At 42.4% G+C, this 26,568-nt stretch overlaps 1 protein-coding gene across 1 annotated transcript in view; it reads left to right on the top strand.

Moving 5' to 3' along the window:
- Positions 1-22,791, top strand: part of Vang (Strabismus domain-containing protein Vang) — a 214,983-nt gene extending 192,192 nt beyond the window's left edge. The window contains exons 5-6 of the mRNA XM_075693698.1: positions 1,400-1,598; positions 15,636-22,791. Coding sequence (XP_075549813.1) covers positions 1,400-1,598; positions 15,636-16,063 — 627 coding nt within the window. The 3' untranslated portion in view covers positions 16,064-22,791. The remainder of the gene's footprint in view (positions 1-1,399; positions 1,599-15,635) is intronic.
- Positions 22,792-26,568: the final 3,777 nt, after the last annotated feature.

The raw sequence follows: 26,568 nt of genomic DNA, 5'->3' as shown, positions 1-26,568 counted from the left end.
CGCACATTCAGTTATAACTTTTATGTGATATGCTGCACGCTGCTCGATTTCTTCAACATTTTGCCTAAATTTTATACTTGTTTCCACCGTCAAAGTAACAATATAATTCTTCCATCTTTGAGTATGTGTACATCAGCCACCATATAAAAATGTTGCAGTGTGACAATGTGAACTCATTAAGGTTGCAGTTAAGGCCCATCCAGCATCATTATAACATTGCTTTTTATTTAACTTTGTGTGATTAATGGAAAAGGTGTATTGTTGGAATGTTTAAAAGAATTCCATTATAGTGTTCAGTTTATTACCTTCTATTAAGGCAATTGACACTTGCACAATGTGAAATTAAACTTTCAGAGGTAGTGTCCACTCACAAATTTCTCATTGGACTCACATTCATTGCTGTGTGTGGGCAGCGCAACAGAACACAGACAAAAGAGAGATGAAAACATAGGGCATCCGCTGTAATAATATAGTAGTATAAGCATAGTAGTACGTGCTGTAGTACAGCTATGGATCCACAACAAACTTGCCTGCTTTCCAGTTCTTCTGTGTTCTCTTTCATTGCTTTAGCCACTCAGCGCACAGTCTATATTTTGTTTGAAAGCAGACATTCCGCAACATGGATTCAGGTTTTCCTGCTTTCACGAAGTTTGCAGTTTTAATATTTTAGAGACAGAGAACATATATGCATGTATTCTTGATTTATTACTTTTACTGAAATTGCTTTCAGTGGATGTTGATTGGCTAAGGCAAACCAGCATAGCAAAAATCTTCAATGTAAAGAAGCACTGTTTGATGGAAAAAAATTGTGGTGCACCTGTCAGTAGCACAAAGAAAAAAAGAAACCCGTGTAGGTTTCTCAGAAAGCTTTGCAGTTAAAGAAAAATTCATCCTGGTCTGGGAATCGAACTTGTTGCCAATGCTATTCCAATATTGTCACTCTACTGTGCGAGCTAACCAGGAGTCTGTGAGATTGCAGAGCAAGGCCAGAATAATTGCCAACTTGAAGCAATGATTAAATTAATTGGGCAAGGAGAAAACAGAATTCCTGTCGCTCCAGTGAGGCATCATACCAGATGTCATCCCACACCGAAGTCAAAGTGCCCCCAAATGAGGTCATTGAAGAATAGCAGCCCTGACAAATTTGTTCAAATTTGAAAGCTGTAGCTAGGCATATCTTGTCAGGTATGGTTCTTGCTCTCTCTTCCCTCTTTTTCTGTTGCTTTCTTGTTTGCACTTGAAATGAGCTTTTGGAAACCACTTCAGCTATGCAGTTTGTTTTTAAATGACATTGAATCTGTTAGCGCCAGAGGGAGCACCTACAGTTAGGTTTCCACATGTGGTTGTACTGGAGTAAAAAAAGCACATGTAATGAAATGTGTGGTTCTCATGTTCACAGGTCTACGATGTTGATGGCGTCGCAGAAGAAGACCAAGCTCCACTAAACCAGACAGTTCTGCCTGGACGGCGATCAGGCCACAATGATCGGTTTTACGAGGAGTACGAGTATGAGCGGAGGGTGCGGAAGCGCAGGGCCAGGCTTATTTCAGCAGCCGAAGAGGCATTTACTCACATCAAGCGGATGCAAGATGAAAATGGTACGTACCAAGAACATTCGTTTGCATTGAGACCTGCGGCAGCTTCACTTCACCACGCAAGCACACTTAAAAGGGGGAATGCACAAGGTACATAGTTAACACCAAAGAATACTGAACAGAAAGGTAATAAAATCCAAAGATGATAGAAACCAGAGGAAATCCAGAAAACAGCACAAGTTGTTCACCATATGTGCAAGGAAAATGAGCTTACTCACTAATACCTATTCGGTGCAGAAGACATGCTACTACCACGGCAAGGTGTGAATGGGAGCCAGACTTGTTAGCCACTGCACCATTGCTCAAGTTGCTCATTCAGCAAGTCTGTGCAGGGTGTACCATGTGTGGTACACCCTGCACTGGTACCCAATATGCGATGTGTGGTACCCTGCAGGGTGCAGGGTACCATGTGTGGCGCCACCTCGAAAGATGGCGTTGTGTGTGCATGACGATGAGCAAAACGAGAACAATGTGAAAGCGAGAGCCAAGGTTCCGACAAGTGGACTTGTCTTTTTCGAGGCGACATATGCTTTCCCCGCCACAGTATATATAGGTGTGGTTCTTCTAAAGGGTAGAGGGGGAAGGCGGGTGGGTGCGGCAGCGAGCAAAGGTTTGTTAGCGGCGAGGGTGTAGAATTAAAAATAAAAGGAGTTCTGTGCACAAGGCCGGTGACACGGCCATCTGTCAGCCACGGGTCAATGGCCATGTGTCAGCTGGTGCGTCAACGGCGTGCACAGCAGCCCTCTATTATCTGCTTCGCTGGTGGTCGTGGGCTATCGTGTCTCTGAAAGAGATAATAGAATTAGCGGCAGAAACCGGTGCTCGTAAAAAAAAAATATTTAAAAGATATACTGAAATGAAATAAATAAATAAAGGGAAAAAAAGGAAAGAACGGAAAAAAGCACGAAAAAGCACTAAGCAGCCAGACTAAGTGTTGTTGCCTGTAGATTGAAATTTAGCATAGAGAATAAATTCTAACCCTCCCTTTGAAACGTTTATGCCTATTAGTTGCAATGTTTTGAACTTATGGATAACGTATGATTCTCTGTATTTTCTTTCTCGTTCAGAACGGAAATTTGACTAGAAGATGTAGAGTTTAACAGGGTGCCTACCAACCAGGAAGACCGGGAAAACCGGGAATTCTCAGGGATTTTGCGTAGTCTGGAAAAACTCAGGGAAAGCTCAGGGAATTTGTGCCTCTATCAAGGAAAATTAGCTGTAATTTTATTGAAAGGGAACGAAAGTCGCGGTAATGCTGGCTCGAGTAACAGACAGCAATCGTAACTAATAGTCTTTGACGCCCTGTCGTCGGCTGGAGGAGTTGCCAGTGTAGAGTCAACGAACGACTTTCGGGATGCCCAATAATTCGGACAGCTTCACGGCACCACTCCCGTACCCCATAGAGTCAGTGTATCAGAACGTCTGAAATTTCGCACTCAAGAAGCCTTCGCCGTCCGATTTTCCGGACTTTTTGCCACGACCGCAGATCCGAAACGGCATAATCAAAGCCACCACTGCTGCCGTTTTGATTACCTCGCCTCCTCGAACCGGCGCTCTCTCACGCAGATTCGCTGGCAGCTGTAGCCACCAATGCAGCAACACTAGACCTAGCTATTAAGCTTCTTGTCGTTGGGTGCCATGTTTTTCTTTGAAAGAATTCGCTGCTGTCAGCAATGGCACCAATTTTGTGGTCCTCGCGATTGGCTTGGAAGCTTGGAAAGCATGGTGCGTTGCATAATAGTGGTTCCCAAAAGTCAGCTTCCCTTCTCTACAGAAATGTTGCTTGGTGAAGCATACTCAAAAGTATTGCAGTGAAGCATAACAAGCGTGGGAAGGGGCTATTGCCACAGGACACAGTATCTATTCATTAATTATATACACGTGCACCCAGTATCTCCTGTCATAGTATGAGAACCGATATGCCTAATATGTGTATCGACAGGCCTTCATAGCGTTTTCGAATGTGCCTGTGGCGGTTTGAGCCCTTAAGGACAGTAAATGACTTGCATTTATTTTTTCCAACTGGCCGATTTTTTGGACGTTTTCACGGCCCCTAGGGAGTTCGAAAAATTGGATGTGGACTGTGCAATTGACCAAGAAGATGCTTCAAATGGTCCGTGGGACGAACAAGTGGCGGAAGGAGGACAAGAACAGAAATGACCTATGCATTGAGGAATGAACGAGAAAGGAAGCATGCTGCCGCTGTTTTGAAGGAGCTTGAGCTCAAAAAGCGGAGTGTCGCCCGAAGCCGAGATGCAGTTGTCCCCCTTGATCTAAACCAAAATAAACTACTTAAAGCAGTGAAACATAACACCGAGGCATCGTGCGTGGGCTAAGAGTATGTCAGGACAGTTGAGGTTGACTTACGAGCTGTTGAGAGAGAATCTCAATTGTGACAAAGTTCGGGCCTCATGCCACTGAGCTTGCCATCAATTGATAGAAATAGCTCATATTCGAAAATATTTGCTTTTGTATGCATCTCCTTTTTATTCGTATTTGAGAATGTCCGACTTGATTTGCAATTTTTCTTCGAAGACATTTTATTTGCTTTGCATTTTACAAACCCATCCCTTCTATTCTCATTTTTAATAACATGAACATTACTGCTTAGTATTCAAATTGGATTAAGTTGTTTTTTTAATTTTTTTCATATGTTTACTAGAGAGTGACAGTATCGGGCGATATGGTTTCAGCCTGTCTTGATGTAAAACATAGTTCTGCATCACTCAGGGAATTTCGCAAAGGCACTCAGGGAAAACCTGGAAAATTGAGGGAATTCGGAGATGTCAACTTAGTTGACACCCTGTTTAAGTTCATCAAAGTTATGACCTGGTTGGTTGAAATGCTCGGCGACGGCTTTGAGAAGCTTTTTAGCTGCGTCCGCGCAATGTGTTCATTTATTCTGACTTTAATTGATTGTCCCGTTTCACCGATATATTGTTTCTTATGGAAGGAATATTCAACCATATCAATCAAATCCAAACTTGTACAATTAAAGCTAGTTTTGACTTCACGTGTATAACTATTTGCGGTGCTTTTAATTTTAGTGTCACTTTGAAGGTGCCTGCAGGTCTTGCACCTAGGGAAAGAACATGCTTTTATTACAGGGGACTGACTTTTGGCTGACTTTTGCATGCAATATCAATTCATTAAAGTTTCTTTTGCAGCGATAGGTAACTCTTGCTACATCCGGGAACACTTTTCTCAGATGCTCGTTACTTGATAATATTAGGTGGTATTTTTGTAGGATGTTGTTTATGTTTAGGAGTGCATTAGAATATGTTGTTATAAAGGCTGGCGGTCTGTCAGATTCTGGTGTAGGCTGTTTCTTAGGTAATTCTGGCTGCTTCTTCAATCTTGACACGGCATCATAAGCTCTATCAAGAGCAATTTGTGGATAGTTTCCTTCTACTAGCGTTGTTTTAAAGTAATTTAGCTGGTGGATATAATCATTGTCTTCGCTGCAGATTCTTCTTATTTGCTTCGCTTGTCTGACAAAAATTCCTTGCTTGCATTGTCACAGGTGATGACTGTTGTAGTCTAAATATTGCTGGCTATCCATAGGCTTTCAGTAAAGTGTCGTTCTCAGTTTTCAGTTTTCTACGTAGACCGTCATGTCAAGGAAGTTGATTTGACCAGGAGAGTGGTGAGCAGTAAATTTAATTCTCGGGTCAAAGCGATTCAAATGGCTAATTAGGCTGGTTAACACACTGGTGCTGTGTTCCTATATTATAAATGTGTCGTCAATGTAACGAAGACAGATGTGGGGTTTTAAAGGGTAGGATTTCAGCAGGTATGCTTCAAGCTGTCCCGTAAAAATGTTCGCATATCTGGGAGCGAATGGTGTTCCCATTCTAGTGCCGAAAGTTTTCAGGTAGTGAATAGAATAGAATTCGAAATAGTTGGGCATGAAAACTAACCTAAGGAGCAACAAGTAAACTTCAGGAGCGTGCGCTTGAAGATTGATTGCGAGGGATTTTGATACGGCTTCCATTCCTTCACTCATGGGTATGTTAGTGTAAAAGGCAGAAACATACAAAGGGACTAGAATAGCACGGTCAGAAAGGATTTGGTTGGCTTTGATGCCGTCGGTAATTCGAAGGAAGTGCGGCATGTCTTGAGCAAAAGATGGGAAGGCGGTGGGGATGTTTGACAGGTTGTGATTTAAGAATTTAGATAGTGACTCGGTAAGTGTGTTGTTATAAGACACAATAGGCCGACCTGGGATTTCTGCTGTAAATATTTCTTCGGCAGGAACTTTTTGTATTTTAGGAAGAAGATAAAAGCGGCCTGCTTCTTTGTTCTTGGGCATCATTAAGCGATATTCAGATTGTGTGATTAGTTCCCTTGACAGGAGCTCCTCTATTGTGCTTTGCACAGCATTGCTGTAGTCTGAAGTTGGGTTAGTGGAGTTTTGTGTAATGGGTGTCGTTGCTGAGTTGTTTGGAGGCCTCATTTTCGTACTTTTCTATAGCCCAGATTACAGTACTCCTGCCTTTGTCTGCTGGTTTTATTACAATATCATTCCTTTCCGCAAGTTCTTTAATCCTTTGAGGGCCGATTTTTTTCGCCGTATGCGACTGCCCAAAAACGATTTACTTATTGCAGATTCCAATTCTTCTGAGCGACCTATATCTAAAAAAAGTTACCGTAATTTTTCTAGGGTGACCGTAAAGGGAGAAAAAAATATTTCATGTTGGTATATATGTACTGTTTATTCATGAATAACAACACAAAAAAAGGAAATAACTTAAATAATAAGAAATTTGATGTATTATTATACACATAGTTCAAGGCTTAGAAATTGCACACACGAGAATATTTCGCAACTCTCAAATGTTCCTGCTCTTAGACTAATATTTACGTACATAACGTAATCCAACTGCGTAGATGAGCGCACTCAAGAAAACTGTGTGGTTGCGTACCCATCAAAAAAGCAAAACGTGTGACAAACGTCTGCTGATCTTCATCATATCACCAACCAGAGGCTATTAGTTTTCGCGCATCTCCAAAAAAGAAAAGAAGAAAAGAAAACGCACACACAGTGGCATCTTGCTATGCGCACCCCTGTGAGCACTAAACGAGTGAGAAACAGGCGGTCGCCCTTTGAGTGATTAGTAACGAGATAGCCTCAGTTTTGCGAGCGCAAGGAGCCGAAACCGCCCGTGGAACAAAACCCAAACTGCCACCCGCCCGCGCATGCGCCAACACGCAAGCGGTAGTATATAGACACACCGGAGCCAACTAGCTTTAAAACAAACCATGCAATGAAAACCGAGAGAGGGAGGCACGAGAAAAAAAAAATGCCCTGTATTCCCACATAGTGGCAGCACATGCCAGAAAAGAAAAGTTAGGAAATAGGCATGCTTTTTAAACGTACAGACGGCGCCGCAAATATACGGCATCGACCATTTTGGGCTTGTTTGTGGCACCATATATTTACGTCATTGACCCTCAAAGGGTTAAGGATTTGGTGCTGAGCGGGGGACAAATTTTTGCATTTCCGGCAATGCCATGCTGACTCTAGCTTTTCCTTTGAGATTAGCTTTATGTATAAATATCCAGGTCTGGGCACTGTTCGGCTTCCGGGGTCCATGTGCTAGGTGGTCTAAGAGAGTCTCTATCTTGTTTTCCTATGTCTGGCCTATCGAAAAAGAACTTGGAACGACAGAACGCTGAGCTAGTTGGTAAGGATTCATTATGCAGAAAGGTGAGGCATGCAGACAGGACACAAGAGAAGTGGACAACACGAATGCCTTTTTGCATAAGGAAAAAGAACTCCTTGATGTGCATCTATCTTGAAAACTCTGTTTTATCTTTGTGGAGTTTGCATTCGTTTATTGCGTTGTTCATGGGACAAAATGTTAGACCACATTTCAGGAGATCAACTTCACTGGGGCTTAGACTCTGGGATATGTCTACTACATTGCTGCAGTGCTCTGGATGCTCACCTGTAGCACTATCAGTGGAGCTATGTGCTTTGGAGGTTACATTAGTTTTCTTGGGTGGATCTGCAGTTCTAATACCTTTGTGCTGGTATTTATTTAGTAATTTTTCCTCCCTAGTTTGGACATATTGTTCAAGTTCTCTTTTTTCCGGTTCGGATAAATTTATGCTGTCAAGTTGATTAGTAATTATCGTAAGTTGTTCCTTGCAGTGTTCTTCGAGGATATCAATTAAAGAGAGCGATGCACTTTCTTCGACAGCATTCCACTTCAATAATAGCCTGGAGGGTAAAGAGCCGAGGGCACATCTAACCTTAATTCTGAAACCTCTTGGGATTTTCCTCTGTTAATGCAGCTAGTGTAAATTTCTAGGTGAAATCTGTAATTTGTTTGGCGATGAGCTTGCGGGATTGGAGGAAAGGGCGTAATTTGTTGTTGCGTGTACTATCTGTAGTGAGCGGTAGCCATTTCTGTTTGGTTTGGGCAGACCTCCGGGGCGAAACATCTTGAGGTGATGTTTTTTTACGCTTTAATTTCTTGTGGAGGCCTGCACCAATGTCTGTCTGTCTGCTTATTAGTGTTTGTAGCTGTTTGTGTGGAGGTTTCATGGGTGGCTGTGGGCTTCCATATGAGCGGGTGTTGTTCAGGTGGTGTTGGTTCCATGTCCACCATCTGTATAGATGCTTCTTGAGTTCTAGCTTTGGTGGAATGTGCATGTGAGCTCACGTTGAAGATTTCAGGCCTGTGTTTCTGTGTTGATGCTAATTGGGACGCAGGCTTTACTGGTGTTGTTGGTTGCATCGATTTCAAAGAGTTCCTGAGCCTGTACTTCATATTGTTAGCAATTATCTTGACACCACAAAAATTGGGGTGTAGTCTATCCCGGGTGAGCAGAATGTTGGGGTCCTGGTGTATTTCAGCATGGTGGATGACATGGATGTTTTCGGGTTGGTTTTCAGTGTCCAGAAGAAAATCATTGAGCTTATGTGTCCCTAGTGCATGAGCTAAGAGTGTCTCTGATTGTTGAGAAAGTGACCTGTGTTTTTTTGCGATCCTGGGAAGTACTGTTGTCAGGTTGATTTCTTCATTTGTTCTGTTGGTGTGCAAATAGTTTTTGAGCATTTTCATGGCCTTAGCTGCGTTTTCACCGGTGTCGTAGTTAAGGTCATTAGTCCCACAGTGAATTACATGTGTGACTTGCCGTGGTGTTGTGGCAATGAGGTCTCGGATGGTGTGCGTTGTGGCGCCACCCTTAAAGCTGATGTGTGGTGAGTGTTGGCCCGGTGGGAAGTGCTTGGGAATGTGCTTGTAGTGACTGTCTCCAATTAGTGGTATGAGTGACAAGGAAAGCAGAGGGCACTCACCTTAACTCATTTCTACACCCTTGCCACTAACACACATTCGCCCGTTGCTGCACCCACCTGTCTTACCCATTCTCCCCTTTAGAAGAACCCTACCTATATATACTGTGCCGAGGAAAGCATATGTTGCCTTGGAGAAGACAAGTCCACTTGTCAAAACGTTGGCTCCTGCTTTCACCTTGTTCTCGTTTTGCTCATCATGTCTTGAATTTCCATCTACTGCCTTTCCCGTTTTCCCTCATTGTGTGTGCGTGTATTTCAGAGCCAACAGCAAATTGTCCATTCCGGCACAAGTGTCTAAAACCTGCAGAACTTGAATTGCTGCTGTCTGTGTAATTATTGATGAGAAGGTTTGCCATGTGATAACTGGCAGGCACAGAGATGTTGGCAGATCCTATTAAGGGAACCACCACTTCCAGGATACAGGTCTCACCAGAAAGGTCTCCCATGTCTTTGCAATGTTGTAATGTCTCCAGTGATCACAGCTTCTCGTGACTGCTTAAGTTGCCTAGCCTGCTGTGTCCTGTGGTGTGCAGGGGGCCTACAGATGCTGGTTCAGCTGCTTCCCACATAATTACTGTATTGCAATATTGCTTTGACAAACATTGGCTCATCATGCAGTGGGAGACATGAAATGAAACTACAATGCTGCTGATGTTCTAATGAAGAAGTATCTCTATATACAGGATAGGCCAACAAACTTGCACCTCCACCTAGCTTTCGCAGGCAAGCGAGGAAGCTTACTCTCTGAATATAAATTGTGTGCATGTTCAGGTTTACCAAATCATAGGATAAGCCTTTTGCCCCGGTTGCATATTGAAACACTCATAGCACCATAAATTTAGCAGTCCAGGACGCTCCAGGCAAATTTCCGGCATTGTCATTTGCGTCACGTACAATGTTCCGTACAAAGTCCAAGTGCGATAAGGTCATGGTTGCACCCCGTGTGCCGTAGGAACGAGTGACAGCATGCTAGGGTGAGCTGAGAAAGATAGGGCCTTGGTGCAGCGGCCTCTTCTCGCACTTGCAAGGTGGGAAGGATGCGCACCAACTCCTTACGCATATTTGGGGGGGGGGGGGGAGGGCAGGGTAGTGCAAGTCTCTGCTTGTGCTCTGGCTGCAATGGCACGGCTGAGCACGGCTGCTCATGGGACGACTGAACACAGCCACGTACATTCTATCTTGGAGGTATTATGCAGTGTGTACGAAGGCTAGCAGATCTGAAAAAGCTGATGGTTTCATGCGCGCTTCGTTCTCGCACACCTGGTTGCCACTGAAGCGAGAAGCCGCGTGAATGGGAATTTGCTCGCTGCTGCTGCTGCCCTTATGTTAGTGTCACCATGTTAGTGTTCTGACAATGAATGTCCACGCTTATCAAGTGAGATGTGTTCATGTTTGCCTGTACGTGCGTGGCACCGTGATTGTAAGTTTAATTAGCAATTGAAAGTTTGCCGCAGATTCTACAGCTGACATAACTACTAATCTTATTGCGTATAGGTGTCTAATAATTTGCTACTGCAATCAGTGCTTTGCCTTTCGAGTGAAACTGCGACTGTTTGGACAAAATGGACCCCCAACAATCATGTACAGCAACCCTATGCGTAAAACCGAAGTGCGAATGAGCCAGCTGATTAGCTGGAAAAGCCATTTATATACCTGGCTCCATAATACATCGGCACTGTATTGTATTTAAACTGCTAGAACTGATGAATGCAGCGGTGTGTGTACAAGTGCTTGTCAGAACACCAGTGCATTACAGAAGAAAAGACCAAATCCAAAAGGCTTAGCATACATCCGTAGACTGAAAGTGGTGGCGCCGGCTCTCTTAGGAGCAGAAGCCATCATTGTGCCATCACCGCAGGCAGACGAAAGTATGGTTGGCACCATAGGCGCCGACTACAGGGAGGCGTCGGGGCCCGAGCCTCCTCCGGAGCTTTCCAGGAGAGAGGGGCTGAGCCCCCCCCCCCCCCCCTACGGCCGATGCTGAAGCCCCCCTCCTCCCCTTCACACACATACCTCAAGTGCAATTACCAGAGCTTTGTCACCAACATCATTTGAGGTTTCTTTTGACTTTCCTCGACCTTTTAACTTGAAATTTTACTGGGGCCTACTGCATCATTCATGGCACAGACGTGCACGGCTTTTAATTCATACTTCCACTTTATTTCTGAAAATCTTGACAATAGGAGGACACACGCATTAGAAGCACTAGCGGTGGCTGCTTGATCTGTATTTTCTCACTTCAACATTGTTTTAAATTTCCACTATAAACAGCATGCACAGAAACAATATATTTAAATAAATGCACAGGACAGAGTTTAATATATTTTTAAAAGAGATGGAGGTAGCCAATTAAAAATTATTTCTTAAGTTATAGATAGCGTGTGCCTAGAGAATGAATATGTTGCTGTATGTTCACCATGCTTAAAATTGCTCTTTGTGCTTTTTTGGCCGTGAAAAACACCTATAGACTTCAGTGAACTCTTCACCAGTCTTATCAGTGGTGTGTGAAATGCGCGCAAATGTTGTGTGTCTTAGTATTGCTTCTTTTTCCAGTAAGCAATGCAAATGACTCATAAAAAAGCACTTTTAATAATTTACAACATTTATTAGACATGAAAACATAGTCAGTTGCGTGCAAAGGGCATGAGTATATACAGGGTGTCCCAATTAACTAGCCTGCACCAAGATTTTAAAAAAGAGCAATGCATTACTCCAAGAAAACCTAGTGCATTGTTTACAGTACAGTGGAGTAGCTGCCAGTGATTTTTCAATTACTGAGATTTAATTAGGTAACTGTAGTTATCTAGCTCGAGACATACTATCCTAATTATCAAAGTGCCACCGAGGCATTGAAAGCATAGCCAAGGGACATCTAACTGCGGTATTTTCAGCGACGTACTAATTGCGTACAAATTTTTTCCGGACCGATAAATAAACGTCGCGAAATATGGAGAATACCACGTGACTGTGCTCCCACCCGGATCATAAAGCAGCGTCCTCGAACAGGCTCCCTCTGAGTTATCCAGAACGAAATAAAGGAGATAACGAAAAACATAGTGGTCGAGCTGGTGCCTTATCTGCCGCACCCCGTCCAAAGTAACATGTCGCATTTGGTGTTAGTTGGAAACAAGCTGTGATAGCTGCGTAGATAGGGTGCACAAAGGTTCTTTTTTTTTTTGCCACTAAACCTATCACCACAACAACAAATTGACAACTTCAATGCAAGGGTTTAAAGCCTCATTTTGTTTCGTCCCAGTCCCCATGTGTCTCGCTAATGAGCAGAAGGTAAACATGATCCTTGCCTTGGAATCTGCAAATGGCAACAAGAGGAAAGCCGCATATATACATACATCTATATATATATGTGTGTGTGTGTGTGTGTACCAGTCATGGAAGTGTGGCGGTAGACTAAATGCATCAACCATCATCAGAAATTATTAAAACCTGATATAAACTGGCAGCTTCAAGAAACAGCAGCAGAAGACTCCATCTTTGAGTCCTAGCCTACGCATGGATGTTCTAGCATTTATAGCCTCAAACTGTCATGCTAGCATGCGGGATGTGGCCGCTGAGGTACCAATTTCCCAGTCATCAGTTTGGAGGATTCTAAGTGACAGCCTTTCACCCATACCACCTTAACCAGCACCAATGCTTATAAGATATGGATCTGTAGAATCATCCAGATTTCTCAAATTGGGTCCTCACAAAAGCCGATGAGTCACCGGACTTTTTGAGCAACATCAGGTGCACAGATGAAACCAATTTTTTTGCAGAAATGCCTAGGTAAATTTGCATAATGCACACTATCGGAGGGACTTCAATCTACACTGGGTCAAGCACAATTGGCACCAGTACCAGTGGTCGCTCAGTGTGCGGATCGGAATTTATGCCGGTGCTATAACCGGTCCCATCTTCTTCGATCACACACTGACTGGACAGCGTGACATGAACGAAATCCTTGAAGGAGTGGTGGATGAGTTTCTCAGTAAAGTCCCACTGTCATGCCTTTCACTTCTATGGTATGGCAAAAGATGGGGCACCTGCACATAGCAGCAGTCGAGCACGAAACTGGCTGGATGCGACTCTTCATACGTAATAGATTGGAAGGCACGGGCCTGTAAATTGGCCGGCTAGGTCACCTGACCTCTCTCCGCTCAATTTCTTTCTTTGGGGTTATGTGAAAAATCGTGCTTACATGATTGAGATGGACGTCAGATTAGTTCAAGGCAAGGATAGTGGATGTCTGCTGTATAACTCCGGCGTCGGTCATCAAGAAAGCCACTAAAGATGTGATAAAGTGGACTTAATACTGCGTAGCTGCAGAAGGAGACCTATTCGGACACGTCCTCTATAGGCAACTGCTGGTGTTCAATGGTGCTTACGAATTATAGATAATATGGGCACACTGAAATATGATGTTTTCTTCTTCTTTTTTTTTTGCAGGCGTCCCGATTGCCAATTCAGCTAATTTAGAAGTGGTACATTTACTTTTTTGAAAGCATCTGTTTTGCCTTTGCTCTACACGTGGGTCGCTTCCCGGTCTGTTTATCTCGCTTTTATTTTACGCCACAAACCTGTTTTTGCAGCGGGTATACATTCTAATGAAAAATAAAACCCGTCACGTTATATTATTTGCTTTGGTCCGAAGCAAGTTTCTGGCGCGAAATATAGCTTCGCATGCACTCTTTCAATGCGGTGCGAGCAATGCTGGGATATTGAAACATTCTATGCCTATTCCATTGGTTTTCGCATTTTGTGCATGGTCAGAGCGATGCTTCAACCGTGTTATCAAGGGACTTTTGTTATCAGTGTGATCAGTCGGCCTTGAGAGATGGATAGTAAGTGTGACATAGAAATGAGAGAAAGAAATAGCTATGAAGCCACAAAGCTTGCTGTTGATTCTCCTTCCGTACCATTATCAAGGTGACGCGGTGTCTATTGGGTTTGCAACAGGCAATGCAGTTGCTTTCAATAGGCTTATTTCAGGGTGCTGCTTTATGATGCGGGCGGGAGCGCGCTCACGTGGTATTTTTCTTACTTCGTGAGGTTTCTTTGCAGCCTGAAAAAATTGTATGCAATTAGTACGTCGCTGAAAACACCGCATTTATGTGTCATTTTGGGGTGCCTACAAGTGCCTCATCGACACTTTGAAAATTAGGACAGTACTTCTGGACTTAGATAATTAATTGCAATTACTGAATTAAAGCTCAATAATGAAAGAATTACTGGCAGCTACTCCACTGTACTGGAAACAATATGCACTAGGTTTTTTTCGAGTAATGCAGCTGGTTTTTTTTTAAGTCTTGGTGCGTGGGAGTTCGGGTACACTCAGCAACCGAAATGAGGCCAAGCCAGATTCTATCGAAAAAAGAATCAATAGCAGTCATGCACAGCAGCGCTTATACTTGGACTCGCACAAAAAGAATAAGAGAGAGAGAGAGAGAGGGAGGCTGCAGTTTTGGTGGAAAGGTGAAGCAATAATAGTGATAGCCAAGTATCCGACAATTACACGAAGGAAAGTTGCATCACCGAGAGGACTTGGGCTGTGAAATTGAACTGTCTCCTACTATGAGGTCTTGTATATAGTACTCGTATAACGCAGTCACTTCAGTGCTTAATTCTTAGAGGTCACACGAAGTTTCTTCAAGCGCAAGAAAATATATATGTGGTTCGGAAAGGTGGTCCCCTCCCCCCCCCCCTCCAGATAAATGAAAACTCTGGGCCTATGGTTGGCACTTGCACCAAAGCTGCCATACTTTGGCACCATTGAACCAATGCTTTCCCAAATCAAACAGTTGCAGCTTCCATTGCCATTCTGACTCTCTGGTACTTCCACAAGAAGCCAAGAGAAGCCTAAAGTATAAATGAACTGCTCATTTATTGAATTAGATAATAAAGTACTAGGGAGGGTTAAATCGACAATGAAGTAATATTCTTAAAAGGAAAAGGGAAATGAATGTAAAAAAAAGGAATGTTGCTGCTGGTGGGAGCCACACAATCTCCCCCTGATGTGATTTTCTACCACTTGAGCTATGATGACGGTGATCTCTCCGTCCACTTATCTTTCGTATATGCATGCACGTACCACTCATGTACAGCCACGACAGCTCATATGAAACACCGATTAAACCACAGGCATCACATATAATATATGCATTCTTAGGAACAGGTACCTTGCAAATAAACCCTCGCATGCTAAGACTGGCCCAGTCAAGACCCCCGCTATACAGTGAATTGGAAGAATAAAGAGGACAAAGGAGCTGAGCTTTTAGTTGCAACCATGAGAAATCAACAGACAATCATGTCAAGGAAAGCACAGGCAGAAATAACTGCTTTCTTTGTCGAACTGTATAATTAATTAAAGGTTAGATTGAAAACATTAATTAGCACTCTCTGCCCTTTCAAGAAATATGAAAGGAAACACGCAAATTGTTTTTTTATAGGCTGCAGTGGTTAAACACTTGTCACGCATAAAAGTGTTTGATGAGAGTAAATGTTCAAAGGGAAAACTACTTCTCACATATTTTTAAGTTGTCCGATTTTAATTCATGCAAGTGACAAGTAACCATTGCTTAAAACCTAATTCGGTGTTTCCTCTCACATTGCTCACAAGACTGTACATGTTACATATTCCTTCTTCGTCGCTTGTACCTTCACGCTGGTCCTAGGATGAGCTTCAAATCCATAAATCAACTAGAGTGCTCAGTGTTTACCTCCCTTCTTGCATGCAGGGCCAGCCATTCCGATGGACCCAACAGAGGCTGCACAGGCCATCTTTCCATCCATGGCCCGTGCCCTGCAGAAGTACCTGCGTATCACCCGCCAGCAACCCCGCCACACTATGCAGGGGATTCTGGAGCACCTGTCTCAGTGCCTTCACTACGACCTCAGCCCGAAGGCCTTCCTCGAAAAGTACCTCCAGTCGACTCCCGTGCTCCAGGATGACCGGGAGCTGCGCCCAGTCCAGACATGGGCGCTCGTCTGTGATGTGCTCCTCTCGCGGCCGCTGAAGCCAGGCGTCACGTTCCTCCTCAGGCAGGGCGAAGTGTCCTTGCTGGTCAGCATTCACGCCCTGCCCCACTTCAACGTCACTGAGGAGATTGTGGACCCGAAGTCCAACCGCTTTGTGCTTCGGCTGAACTCAGAGACCTCAGTGTGACGCCAGATGTGACTGACGTGCCCTGGTCAGTCAGCTTATCTGAGAGAGAAAAAAAAGACTCGTGCAGACATCAACTCCGAGAACTTGTGACGCCAGGCGCAACAGACGTGCCCAGGTCAACCAAACGCTCTGCAAGAAAGGCTTGAGCAGCAGTGTTATCAGCTAAGAGACGTCAGTGTGATGTTTGTGACAGACACGTGCCCTGGTCAATCAGAGATTTTTTGTAAGAAACACTCTGGCACCAATGTCCGAAGGACGAGCGCCAGAGAGACGGTGCCGTGTGTTGTACGTGCGGGTGACCAGGCTGAAAGTGTTGCATGCTGATGTGACGTGTTGCTGTTCAGCCTGTGATCTCTTTCCTAAAAATTGGACGCCTGCTTGACCCTAAAATGCATGTTTCCTGGTGAAAGTATCGAACCAGCCTGGATGGTTTACAACACTATTGCATATCAAGCCATCTTGGTAAACTTGTTGCAGTTTGGAATTACACTGTGGAATGTCAGGCCAGAAAAACTACCCAGCTGGCTCAGAGCAATTACACAAAGTGTGCATCATTTTGCAAAAAGATATATATATATTAGATTTTTTATATGTGTAGTTACTGTTTTCTGCCGAACAATGCTGTAAAAGCCGCCAATAGGGCACCTGTGAGCGCTCTGAGTTCTGTGTTTTGTTAACATGCTTTCCTAATTTTAACTTTTCAAGGCACTTGTAAAGGAAACCACTTAAATCAGACATGTAGGCTGGGTTTAGAATTTTTTGAACCACATGCTTTCGCAGTCGTCACTTACTCGCATGTAACAACATGATAGATAAAGACGCTTGCATTTTGGGGTATGCAAATATTCGAAACTTTTGAATGATGAATTGAATAGTGACCAAATCGGTCTGTGAATTGTATAGTCACTATTTGTAAATGCAAACATTTTTCAAATAGTTTTTGAATATTTGAAAACGTTAACTGCACCCAATTAACACAGAATTGAAGCAAAAGTATGGCAAATTTTCATTCCAGTGGACAAAGTATAGACATAAAACACAGGAACATGCGTAATGAAGCAGGCTACGTTGCTTGGGTAGCCATACCTTAAGGGTGTACAGCAATCATTTGCACTCTCTAGAGAGTCCTGTGCATGTGGAAAAAGTACTTGTTTTCTGCTAATGCTCCATTTGTGCTTTTATACTAAACAATGCTTCAGAACATACCATGTAATGACAGAAACTTGCTAACTTTAAGAACACTAGGATGTGAACATTGTTTTATACTACAGTCGAATCTCGATAATTTGAACTCGAAGGGGCGCAAAAATTTGTTGGAATTAAAGGAAGCTAATTCTAATTGAATGGAGGACTTGCCTGCATAGGCGCATGTGCACTGAGATAATAGATGGGTGGGAAGTTCCAGAAGATTCATTCACACGTATTTACCAATTACAGTCAACATCCAATTTTTTGGACTCCCTAGGGGCTGCGAAAACATCAGAAATATCAGGCGGTTCGAAAAAATAAATGCATGCCCTTTACTGCCCCGAAGGGCTCAAATCGCCACAAGTACGTCCGAAATAGTTCTAAAGGCCTGCCAGTACATTTATTAGGCGTGTCAGTGCTCGTATTGTGATAGGAGACGGCGGGTGCACGCGTGTATAATTAAAGGAAACGTATCTCCTGTTACAATTGCCCCTTCTAACTTTTGGTATGCTTCACCGCTTAACACGCCTGTATTGAGGTGAAGCTGACTTTCAAAAACCAGTGTTGTGCAACGCGCTAGGCTTTCCACGCTCCGAAGCCATTGGCAAGGATTACGAAGCCGGAGTCAGCGCCTCTGCTAAGAGCGACGAATCGTTTCACTGAAACACGCGACACCATATAGCAAGAAGCTTGATGTAGCCAACGTCGAAGTAGCTAGGCCTAGCGTCGCCGCAGTGTGGCTGCTTGTGAGAACGCCGGCTTGAGGCGGCGAGATAATCAAAATGGCGGTGATGGCGGCTTCGATCAATGGCGTTTCGGATATGCGGTCATGGCAAAAAGTCGGGAAAATCGGACGGCGAAGGTTTTTTTTACGTTCTGAATGTCAGACGTTCTCATACATTGACTCTGTGATGTACATGACGGTTCCGCGGAGGCGTCCGAATTATCGGGCATGTCCGAAAAATTTAGCGTCCGGAAAATCGTGGTCGTTGACTGTACAAGACACCCGTCACTAACAGAAGTAATTGGTGATGCGCGCCTGCAGGCACCCGCGCACAAATTTTCGCCACATTCTTTTTTTTCTTCGTGTGCAGCACTGAGGGGCCTCTTATAAGCTTTTCCTCTGTGGCGGGGTCAGAGGAATGCTGGTCGGTGGTGCCACTGCGTGATTTGGCACGCTGCTATACGTGAGCATTGTCGGGGTGTAGCATCTTCGAATTAACTGTCACAAATGTCTGCGCGTACAAATTACCGAGCATTTTTGCTCATTGGAATACAGACAACTTTGATGGCACTACAGCGTCAGTTAGAATAAACTGAAAGTTTGAATTAAGCATCTTCAAATTGACGAGATTCGACTGTAATTGTGATAACAGCTGTTCATTATTCAGAAACCATTCAGAAGCTAATCAATTTGATTTCATTGGCTTCAGGCTCTATTCAATTCGATCTCAAAAATCACTATTTGCACATCCCTACTTGCCTTAGTTGCACGTAAGTTGCAGAGAAAAAAACAAAAGAAGGAAGCACAACTGGGACTTCCTAAAACTACTTAAGTAACAAAATTATGTTTAATGCTGCTCAAAAACAAACTGCTATTGTGGACCAAGTCCTTTCTATAGTTCCAGAAAATGCAGTTGGGAATTTCAAGACACATATTTAATATGTTCATGTACCTATTGCTCTTATAGGTTTGATCAGCTGTCAAGGTGCAGTGTTATTTTGGCATGTGATGTGATTGCTTACATTAGCTGACAACTACAAAAGAATTTAATGCAATGCTTTGTAATGGTGTCATTCATCAGCATCAGTTTTGCTACATTTCTCAGCAGGATGTGTTGTGTCCTCTTCTCCCCCGATTGTTACAGCTGGTACAGCGACAATCTTTTCACTGGAAGTTAAATAACCTATTTAATTTTTCAAGCAACAGAACATGCATCACAATGCTCTGCGACTGCAATAAGCTGTTCTAGTATGCCTCTGAACACACCTGAGGAAAGTATATCTCCTTTGTATTGAGCCATTATCTGTTGCATACATAGCATGCGGTGCTACGAAGGCTAGATAGACGTCTCTCCATGCTCGCATTCCTGATTCGCAAGGAAAATTTATTTTGTCACATACAAAGAAAAGATATAGGTATAACTTAAGTAATCTCGTACTCTGTTTTCACAAGATATGACTTAGCTGTTACAGGAAAGGCATTGCAGATATGAAACTATTTACCAGCGAATGAGCAGTGTGATATGTTTCTACCGAATAGTATGCTGCATACTATAAGTGCAAGGGGGCACAAATAATTTGCAATTTGACATAACATTACTGCCACAAGTTGTAATGTACATAAAGTAGTTATTCCACATGAACCGCCGATTATAAAAAACGACTGCACTGCGAAATGCATGGGCTAAGATTTCTGTGACTACACTACTTGTGTAGCTTCTGTGACATTGCCTGCTAAGCATGAGACGGCGCTTAGTAATATGGTTACAGCGCTAAGGAAGACGGAAATAAAACGCAAACTGCACAGAATGGGCCCTGGTTGTGTCTGACTTTGTCTGTCTTAGCGCTGTAACCCTGTTTCATAACGCAGTAATCAGGTAGCCCAGCTTCCAGCAGAGTATAGCAAGTTCATCACTTCAGTTTTATAAGTGTGTGATAAAGGTAACTCTTTGTAGCAGTAGTGAACAGAGCTATTCATGCCATGTAACTGCGTGCTTTCAAACTGCCCGCATTTAGCCATGTTGCAGGTACGTTTCATGCGAACTCAAGTGAAACTTGCACTCATGGCCTGTCAGTCTTTACATGACGTATAAGTAGTTCTGTGTGGCAGCTGTCTTTGTATGTTGTGCTATTTGCCAGTGTGGAGTACATGTGAGTGACGTGAATGTATATTATGAAAGCGTGCATGTATGTATATATATAGACAAAGGATTGCTTTCCTCGCCACGGAGCAACGAAGTGCTTAGAATGCAGAAGTGAAATGTAGTGAGCAGTTGGCAATAATGCCATCTCGGCAGAAAGGTGGCCCGTAACATCCTGCCGCCTTTTTCTTTCCCTGTGAATTGTTTTCAGTTCATGCAATGCCAAATTGCACTACGCAGCTGCTCCACAGCAATGCCATGTTTATTTATTTCGCATTTACAAATTCAACATACAATGGTGATGCTGATGCTCCATTTCTGTTTGTCTTCTTTGTGGCCGTTATTGGAATATAGAGTAAAACTAAAGGTGTAGGAGAAGGAAAGCCACAAGAAAAATTTTGAGTTTCCATATGCTTGATAAAAATTGCAAAAAGGAAATTCTACACATCTCACTTCCTTTTGCATGTTAAACATCCAATGAGAGAGTAAAAAGCATATTTCTTAAAGCCCTTGCAAGTGCACTAAAAAGGAATTTTTGAGATTAATTGCATCGTAAGTCAAATGAGCAATCTCTGACCCCGTGTGTCAGTGATTATAGCTTGTGGAATTTTTTACGAATGCAGCTCTTGTGCCATGCTTAAGAAAAGCACCAATATCATGCATCTTGAATCCTAGGGAAAATCAGGGATCCAGTCGTGTGGCATTTTAAACATAAGACACTTAAAGACGCTGTAAAGTATGCATATGATTTCTAATATTTTTCAGCATTGCTAATTATGTTTGAAACTGGTAGCACGAAATGCATGCATTGTAAGTGGGCATCGTATCAATTCTTGGAAGTTGCATCATGCCGTCTTGCATTGACAGCGAAGTCATTCATGTTTGACTAAGGTGGAACCACTATGTTTAGGTCACACTATTTTTCCCCGAATACTCAGTATGTGCCACAATTTTATTTTTCCCACTTGTTCTTTTGAACTTTTTTTCTTCCTTTCTTTTAAGGCTCACTGACCACACCGTTTCAGGGATATGTCTGCTCTGACAACAGTAGTTTTGCTGTGTCAGTGCAATTGCCATATTGATGTCTAGCACATTTAGGCCTAATTAAATGCGCACATATGATATCAGTGGTGCACAGTTTGTAAATTTTACTCTCGAGGTGTCACATGAATGAAGATTTGCAAACGTTGGTGTACAGGCTGCCATGGGTAAAAGTTTACGATTCTTTTGTACTCTACAGATTTCAACTGTAGCGATAGCAAAAGCAAAATTCCATGTTACGGTAGAACATGTAACTGCAGGAACGTAGTGATTTGAAGACAGCAATATGTACATATAACGTAACGAGGTATTTCCATTCATTCCTTCATAGGAAGGAATATGGTCAATGGCAACCTAAAAATGCTTTGGCAAATGCGCTGCTGTTAAGACCAGAACATTTGTATAGGTGCGTGCCCCAGCCAGTTGCATTTTCTTATTCCCTTGACATCACGATGGGGGCAGACTTCTTTTAATATTGGCATCTCTCAGGAGCTATGTCTAGAAGCGTGGAGGCACATACGGCAGGTACCGTGCAGCTTTGTGGGCAGAATTTGTCCTGAATTTTTAGGTTGTCATTGTGTGCCAGTGTTCTGTGTCACCTTCCTGTTCTTCAAGTGCTGGAACTTCAGCATGAGTTGTGCAAGTTCATATTTGGCAGTGTTGCAAGAAGCATTGCTGCATGAAAACTTAAAAGTATGTCATGGTATGGGGAAAACTTGAAAGTGTGGTGAAAGTCAACTGGGATTTTCATTTTCAACGACACACAGAATTCAAAAGTGCCCCATTTATGCTGTCACTGAACTGATGTGACTGAAATTTATTGCATTTAAAAGAAAGTGTTATAAATTCTGGTGACTGTTGTTAGCAGGTTGTTTATTTTTATAGTCAGATGTTTTGCAAGAACTCACAAGAATTGGTAAATCAAAGAAAGAAATAGAAAGCTGCATAATAATGTGTACCTATTTGTGTTATAGTGGAAATGCATATCACAATTTTTTGAACAGTTGATTGAGCATTTAGAGTGGTCAAAATCAAAATATTCATTTAAAAATTGCTTTGCTTTGCGTATCTTTGTAAGCTTCAACTTTGCTTATGCGACTTTTGCAAGTGTTCTATTAAGAAAAATGGAGCACTTTGCATGACCATGTGAACATAAATTCTGTCTACTTTGACTGCTCTAAACATGTTGTTTGCAATGTCGCAGCATCTGCGATTCTTGTGGCTTTCTGAAGTTGTAAACATTAGTGTAATTTGCCTTTTTAAGTAAATTCGATTTGTGAATTCTTTTTATTTCTCAAAGCATGAATTAAAAGATCAGCTCTGAACAGTCACTAGAGTGTTGCAGCAATTAATTATTTAAATCAGTTCCACAGTTTCCAAATGAAGATCGTGTGTCCATGTCTCACATGCTTTCAGATTGGAAGGGCAGTTAAGATGTTAAAACGTTCTCTTAAAAGAAGCAAGCAATTTCTCCCATATGTAGGCAATCACCTCCTGTAGTGCGATGTTCTCAGCTCCCAACCTGTTGTATTGCATGTCTCTGGTACGAACATTTACATTCTGCAGCCATTCAGGTGTAGAAAGCACACTGCCTCTTGGAAAGGATGCAATAAATGGATATGATTATTCTTGAAATATGTACCGGCCTACGTTACTTTCTTCTCTGCTGGTGAAACAGCAAGGATTTGGACAGCAAATGTTTTTGAGAACCATGACATATCACTCGTACGTGTAAGTGAGAAGAACATTAGATGAGCACTGACATATTTTAGCAGGTATTTTACAAGTGGTGTGAAAATTATGCAGCACTTCATAATATTTTAATTTGATGCTAAAGTTTGCCTCGAAATGCTGAACTTAGTGTCATCAACATCATTGTGTCATCATGACCCAAAGCAAAATTTGATCCAGTAATGTAGCAATAAGGCAGGGTATGATGATGTTGCTCATAAAGAAGAGTGCTGACGTGTTTCTTCTCATGCTTGGGTACCGAAACACTGCTTTGCAGGAACAAGTATTCTAGTAAGTTATTTAGGGTGCTGTGGCACTTTCCAGCATATTTTCTAGAGTTTAGAGGGTTTGGATCTTCATCTAACTCAAAAACAGAAAAGGGAGAAAAGACAAAAATGTCATGTCAATTAACATTAACAGCTGGATATGTTAGCTTAGCAAAATGCTTGACATGGTGTTGCAGATGATTACAGTTGGAAGATGAAATAAATATAAAGGAGAGCAGAAACACTAATAAGTGAAAGAAGAACAAAATGAAACGAAGTTAGAAAATAAACTCTTAACAGAAAAGATATGGCAAACTAAGTAAATTCTTCAAAATTTGATTAAAACAAAAGCACCTTCATCACATGCAATGCCAAAGTGATGCTGCCCCAATAACATTTTGCAGTTCAACACATGCCTTATAGATGGAGCCTTAGCTAGCTGTTTCATTCATTTCCTTATGTAAATGCTGTCCTATCAAATCAAATGAATATGAAGAGTGTGTTGCAGTAATAAAGAAAGCCATCGCTAAGCAACTGGCTTTTCCATAAAAAAGTTCACATAGAGATTACAACTCTCACTGTTTTTTGTTCAGTTCTATGTTTAGTAGCAGCACTTGATGATGTGGTGTTTTATGACGCAAGGGCCAGTTATGGCCAAAGAGCGCCACGACGCATGGTGATATTAACTATGTATTGCGTTGCGGATATCAGAGACAATGAATTATCATGGTGGATGTGACATGGCTCTAAATGGGCCAGAAAACACTCGCTGTAAATTGTGCAAACCATATAGGTACTAAAATAATTACACGGATTAGTTAGTGATGTGGGCTGTGGCAACAGGGTTTCATTAAAAACATGATGCTACAAAGCATAAGAGTGACACAAGAACTTCAAAAGAGCTCTTGCATACAAGGGCTGCTAATGATCTGCTAAAATTAACTGGCCAAATGATTTTCAGGGTGTCCATTTCAGTCAAGAACTCCAAGACGACTTGAAGATTAAAAAGCACTTCATTGCTAAGAAAAAATGCCGGGTGTACGGGTATATTTTCGCGATATGCAGAAGGGAAATATTTTTTCCTCTCTGCTTTCCTTGCAGGGCATTGAATAAGAACATGGAGAACTGTGAGATTATCGCCACACTTACTACAAGTCAGAGGATCGCTGCCAGTCAAAAGGTAAGAGTGAGTACTGCGTGTCCTATTCTTAATCGACAAAGAAGTACTTCCTTATGTCGTGCTGTTTTTCCACTTATCCAGTTTCCTAGTTTTGGTTTTATCATGTGCAGCTTGTTCAATACTTGGGTATTCCACTGTTCTTGCCAATGTTTCCTTAGCTTACAGCGTAGAAAAAAACTTGAGGTCTGGAGAAGCGATAGGGATGGTTGCATCTGTGTCGTTAAAAGTTACTGACGTAGCGCTTTCGTCAACAGCCTCATTGCTTTTTATACCTTTGTGACCAAGTACCCAGCATATGACAATAATTTTATTGCACATATATGCGGAGCACAACAGACTGTACAGCTCACTAAAAACTGAGTTCTTATGTTTTCTTGGACTAAGTAGGGTTCTGACTACACTTAATGAATCTGTAAACACAACAGCCCTGGCGAGACTTGTGAGCTGTATGAGTTGGGCAGCAGAAAGTATAGCACAGGCTTCCGCTGTGAAGATACTTATGTGTGGGTTTAGTGCCCTGGATATTGAAAACGAAGGTCCAGTAGGTGCATAAGAAACTCTATTGGAGAACTTGGAAGCACCTGTATAGTATTCTGTACAGGAGTACTTCTCCTGAAGTTCACAAAAATGGGATTGTGTGTGTGCTTCTGGTGCATGCTTTGATATTTCTACGAAAGAGATGTCACATTGAATGGCCTGCCATTTCCACAGTGGGGGCAGATGAGTGGTAGCTATTAGGACATTCTCTGGAACTAAAACAACCTGTTTCTTCTACCAGTGCTATGAAACGAAGATTCAATGGAGCCCTATAGCTTGGTGGTTACGAAATAGCCTGGCAGTAGACACATCACAAATAGATGAGTGACATGGATACTCCATGTCTGATTTAAGCTTGAGAGCATAGGAAAAACTTAGATATGTTCTTTGGAAATGTAATGACCATTCATTAGATTACACATACAGGCTTTCTACGGGACTTGTCCTAAATGCACCTGTAGTCAGGCATATGCCCAAGTGGTGAATGGGATCTAAAATCTTCAACACACTAGGTGAAGCAGAGCTATATACTATAGCTCCATAGTCGAGGCGGGACCGTATAACACTTTTGTAGACGCTCAAAAGGCACCTCCTGCCACTTACCCAAGATCTGTGGGACAAGAGCTTCAGTAAATTCATTGTCTTAAGATCACTCTCAGATACCTAAGGTGAGCGACAAATGTTAGTTTGGAGTCTAAGATAATTCTTAAATATTTGTGTTCGTGGCTGGCAGCCGTTGTCCATTAAGATCGATAGCAGGGTCAGGTATTATACCTCTCTTTTTCGAGAATAGAACGCACATGCTTTTTGGGAGGTTTAACTTAAATCCATTCTCGCCAGCCCACTTAGACAATTTCTTTAGGCCAAGCTGTACATGTTGCTCACAGATATAAATATTGCATGATTTAAACCCTATTTATATGTCATCCACATACAAAGAATAAAACATTGTGCTTGGTATGACCGTACATAGGGAATTCATTTTTACAATGAATAGGGTGCAGCTCAGCACACCACCTTGTGGCACACCGATTTCCTCTGTAAATGGACGAGGTAGCATATTACCAACCTTCACAGGGAACGTATGATTAGAGAGGTAGCTGTGAATCACGTTCAAGAGGTTGCCTCGGACACCCATGCCAGCCAGATTACGAAGAATTCCAAAACGCCAAGTTGTGTCGTATGCCTTCTCCATATCTAAACATACCAATAATAAAAAGTGCTTTTGCACGAAGGCATCTCGGATATTCACCTTGATGTGGACAAGGTGATCTGTTGTGGATCTACCCTCCCTAAAACCACACTGCAAGGGGTCTAGTAGTATTTTCTTGCTTTCAAGATAATGGATTAGGCATCTGTTTACCATTTTCTAAAAGAGTTTGCTTATGCAGCTAGTAGTCAGAGCTATATAGGCCTGTAGCTGCTGGCCGAAGTCGGACCCTTGTCTTCTTTGAGAATAGGAATTGTGACTGCTTGCTTCCAGGCAGATGGAATATAACTGGCAGAGAATATGACGTTAAAAAGTGATAGTAGTGTTTTGTGTGTTAAGTATTCAATCATCTCGTAAGCTATTCGATCGTTTCCAGGAGCCGATTTATTGAAACAATTCAGTGTAGCCTGAAATTCCACCATGTTAAATGGACGGTTGTAAGGTTCATCTTTATTTCCTTTTCGATCCAGAAGCTGTCACTCTGCTTG

Source organism: Dermacentor variabilis, chromosome 5 (assembly GCF_050947875.1).
Source record: "Dermacentor variabilis isolate Ectoservices chromosome 5, ASM5094787v1, whole genome shotgun sequence".
NCBI classification, from domain to species: Eukaryota; Metazoa; Arthropoda; class Arachnida; order Ixodida; family Ixodidae; genus Dermacentor; species Dermacentor variabilis.
This window is presented reverse-complemented; position numbering and strand designations above follow the sequence as displayed.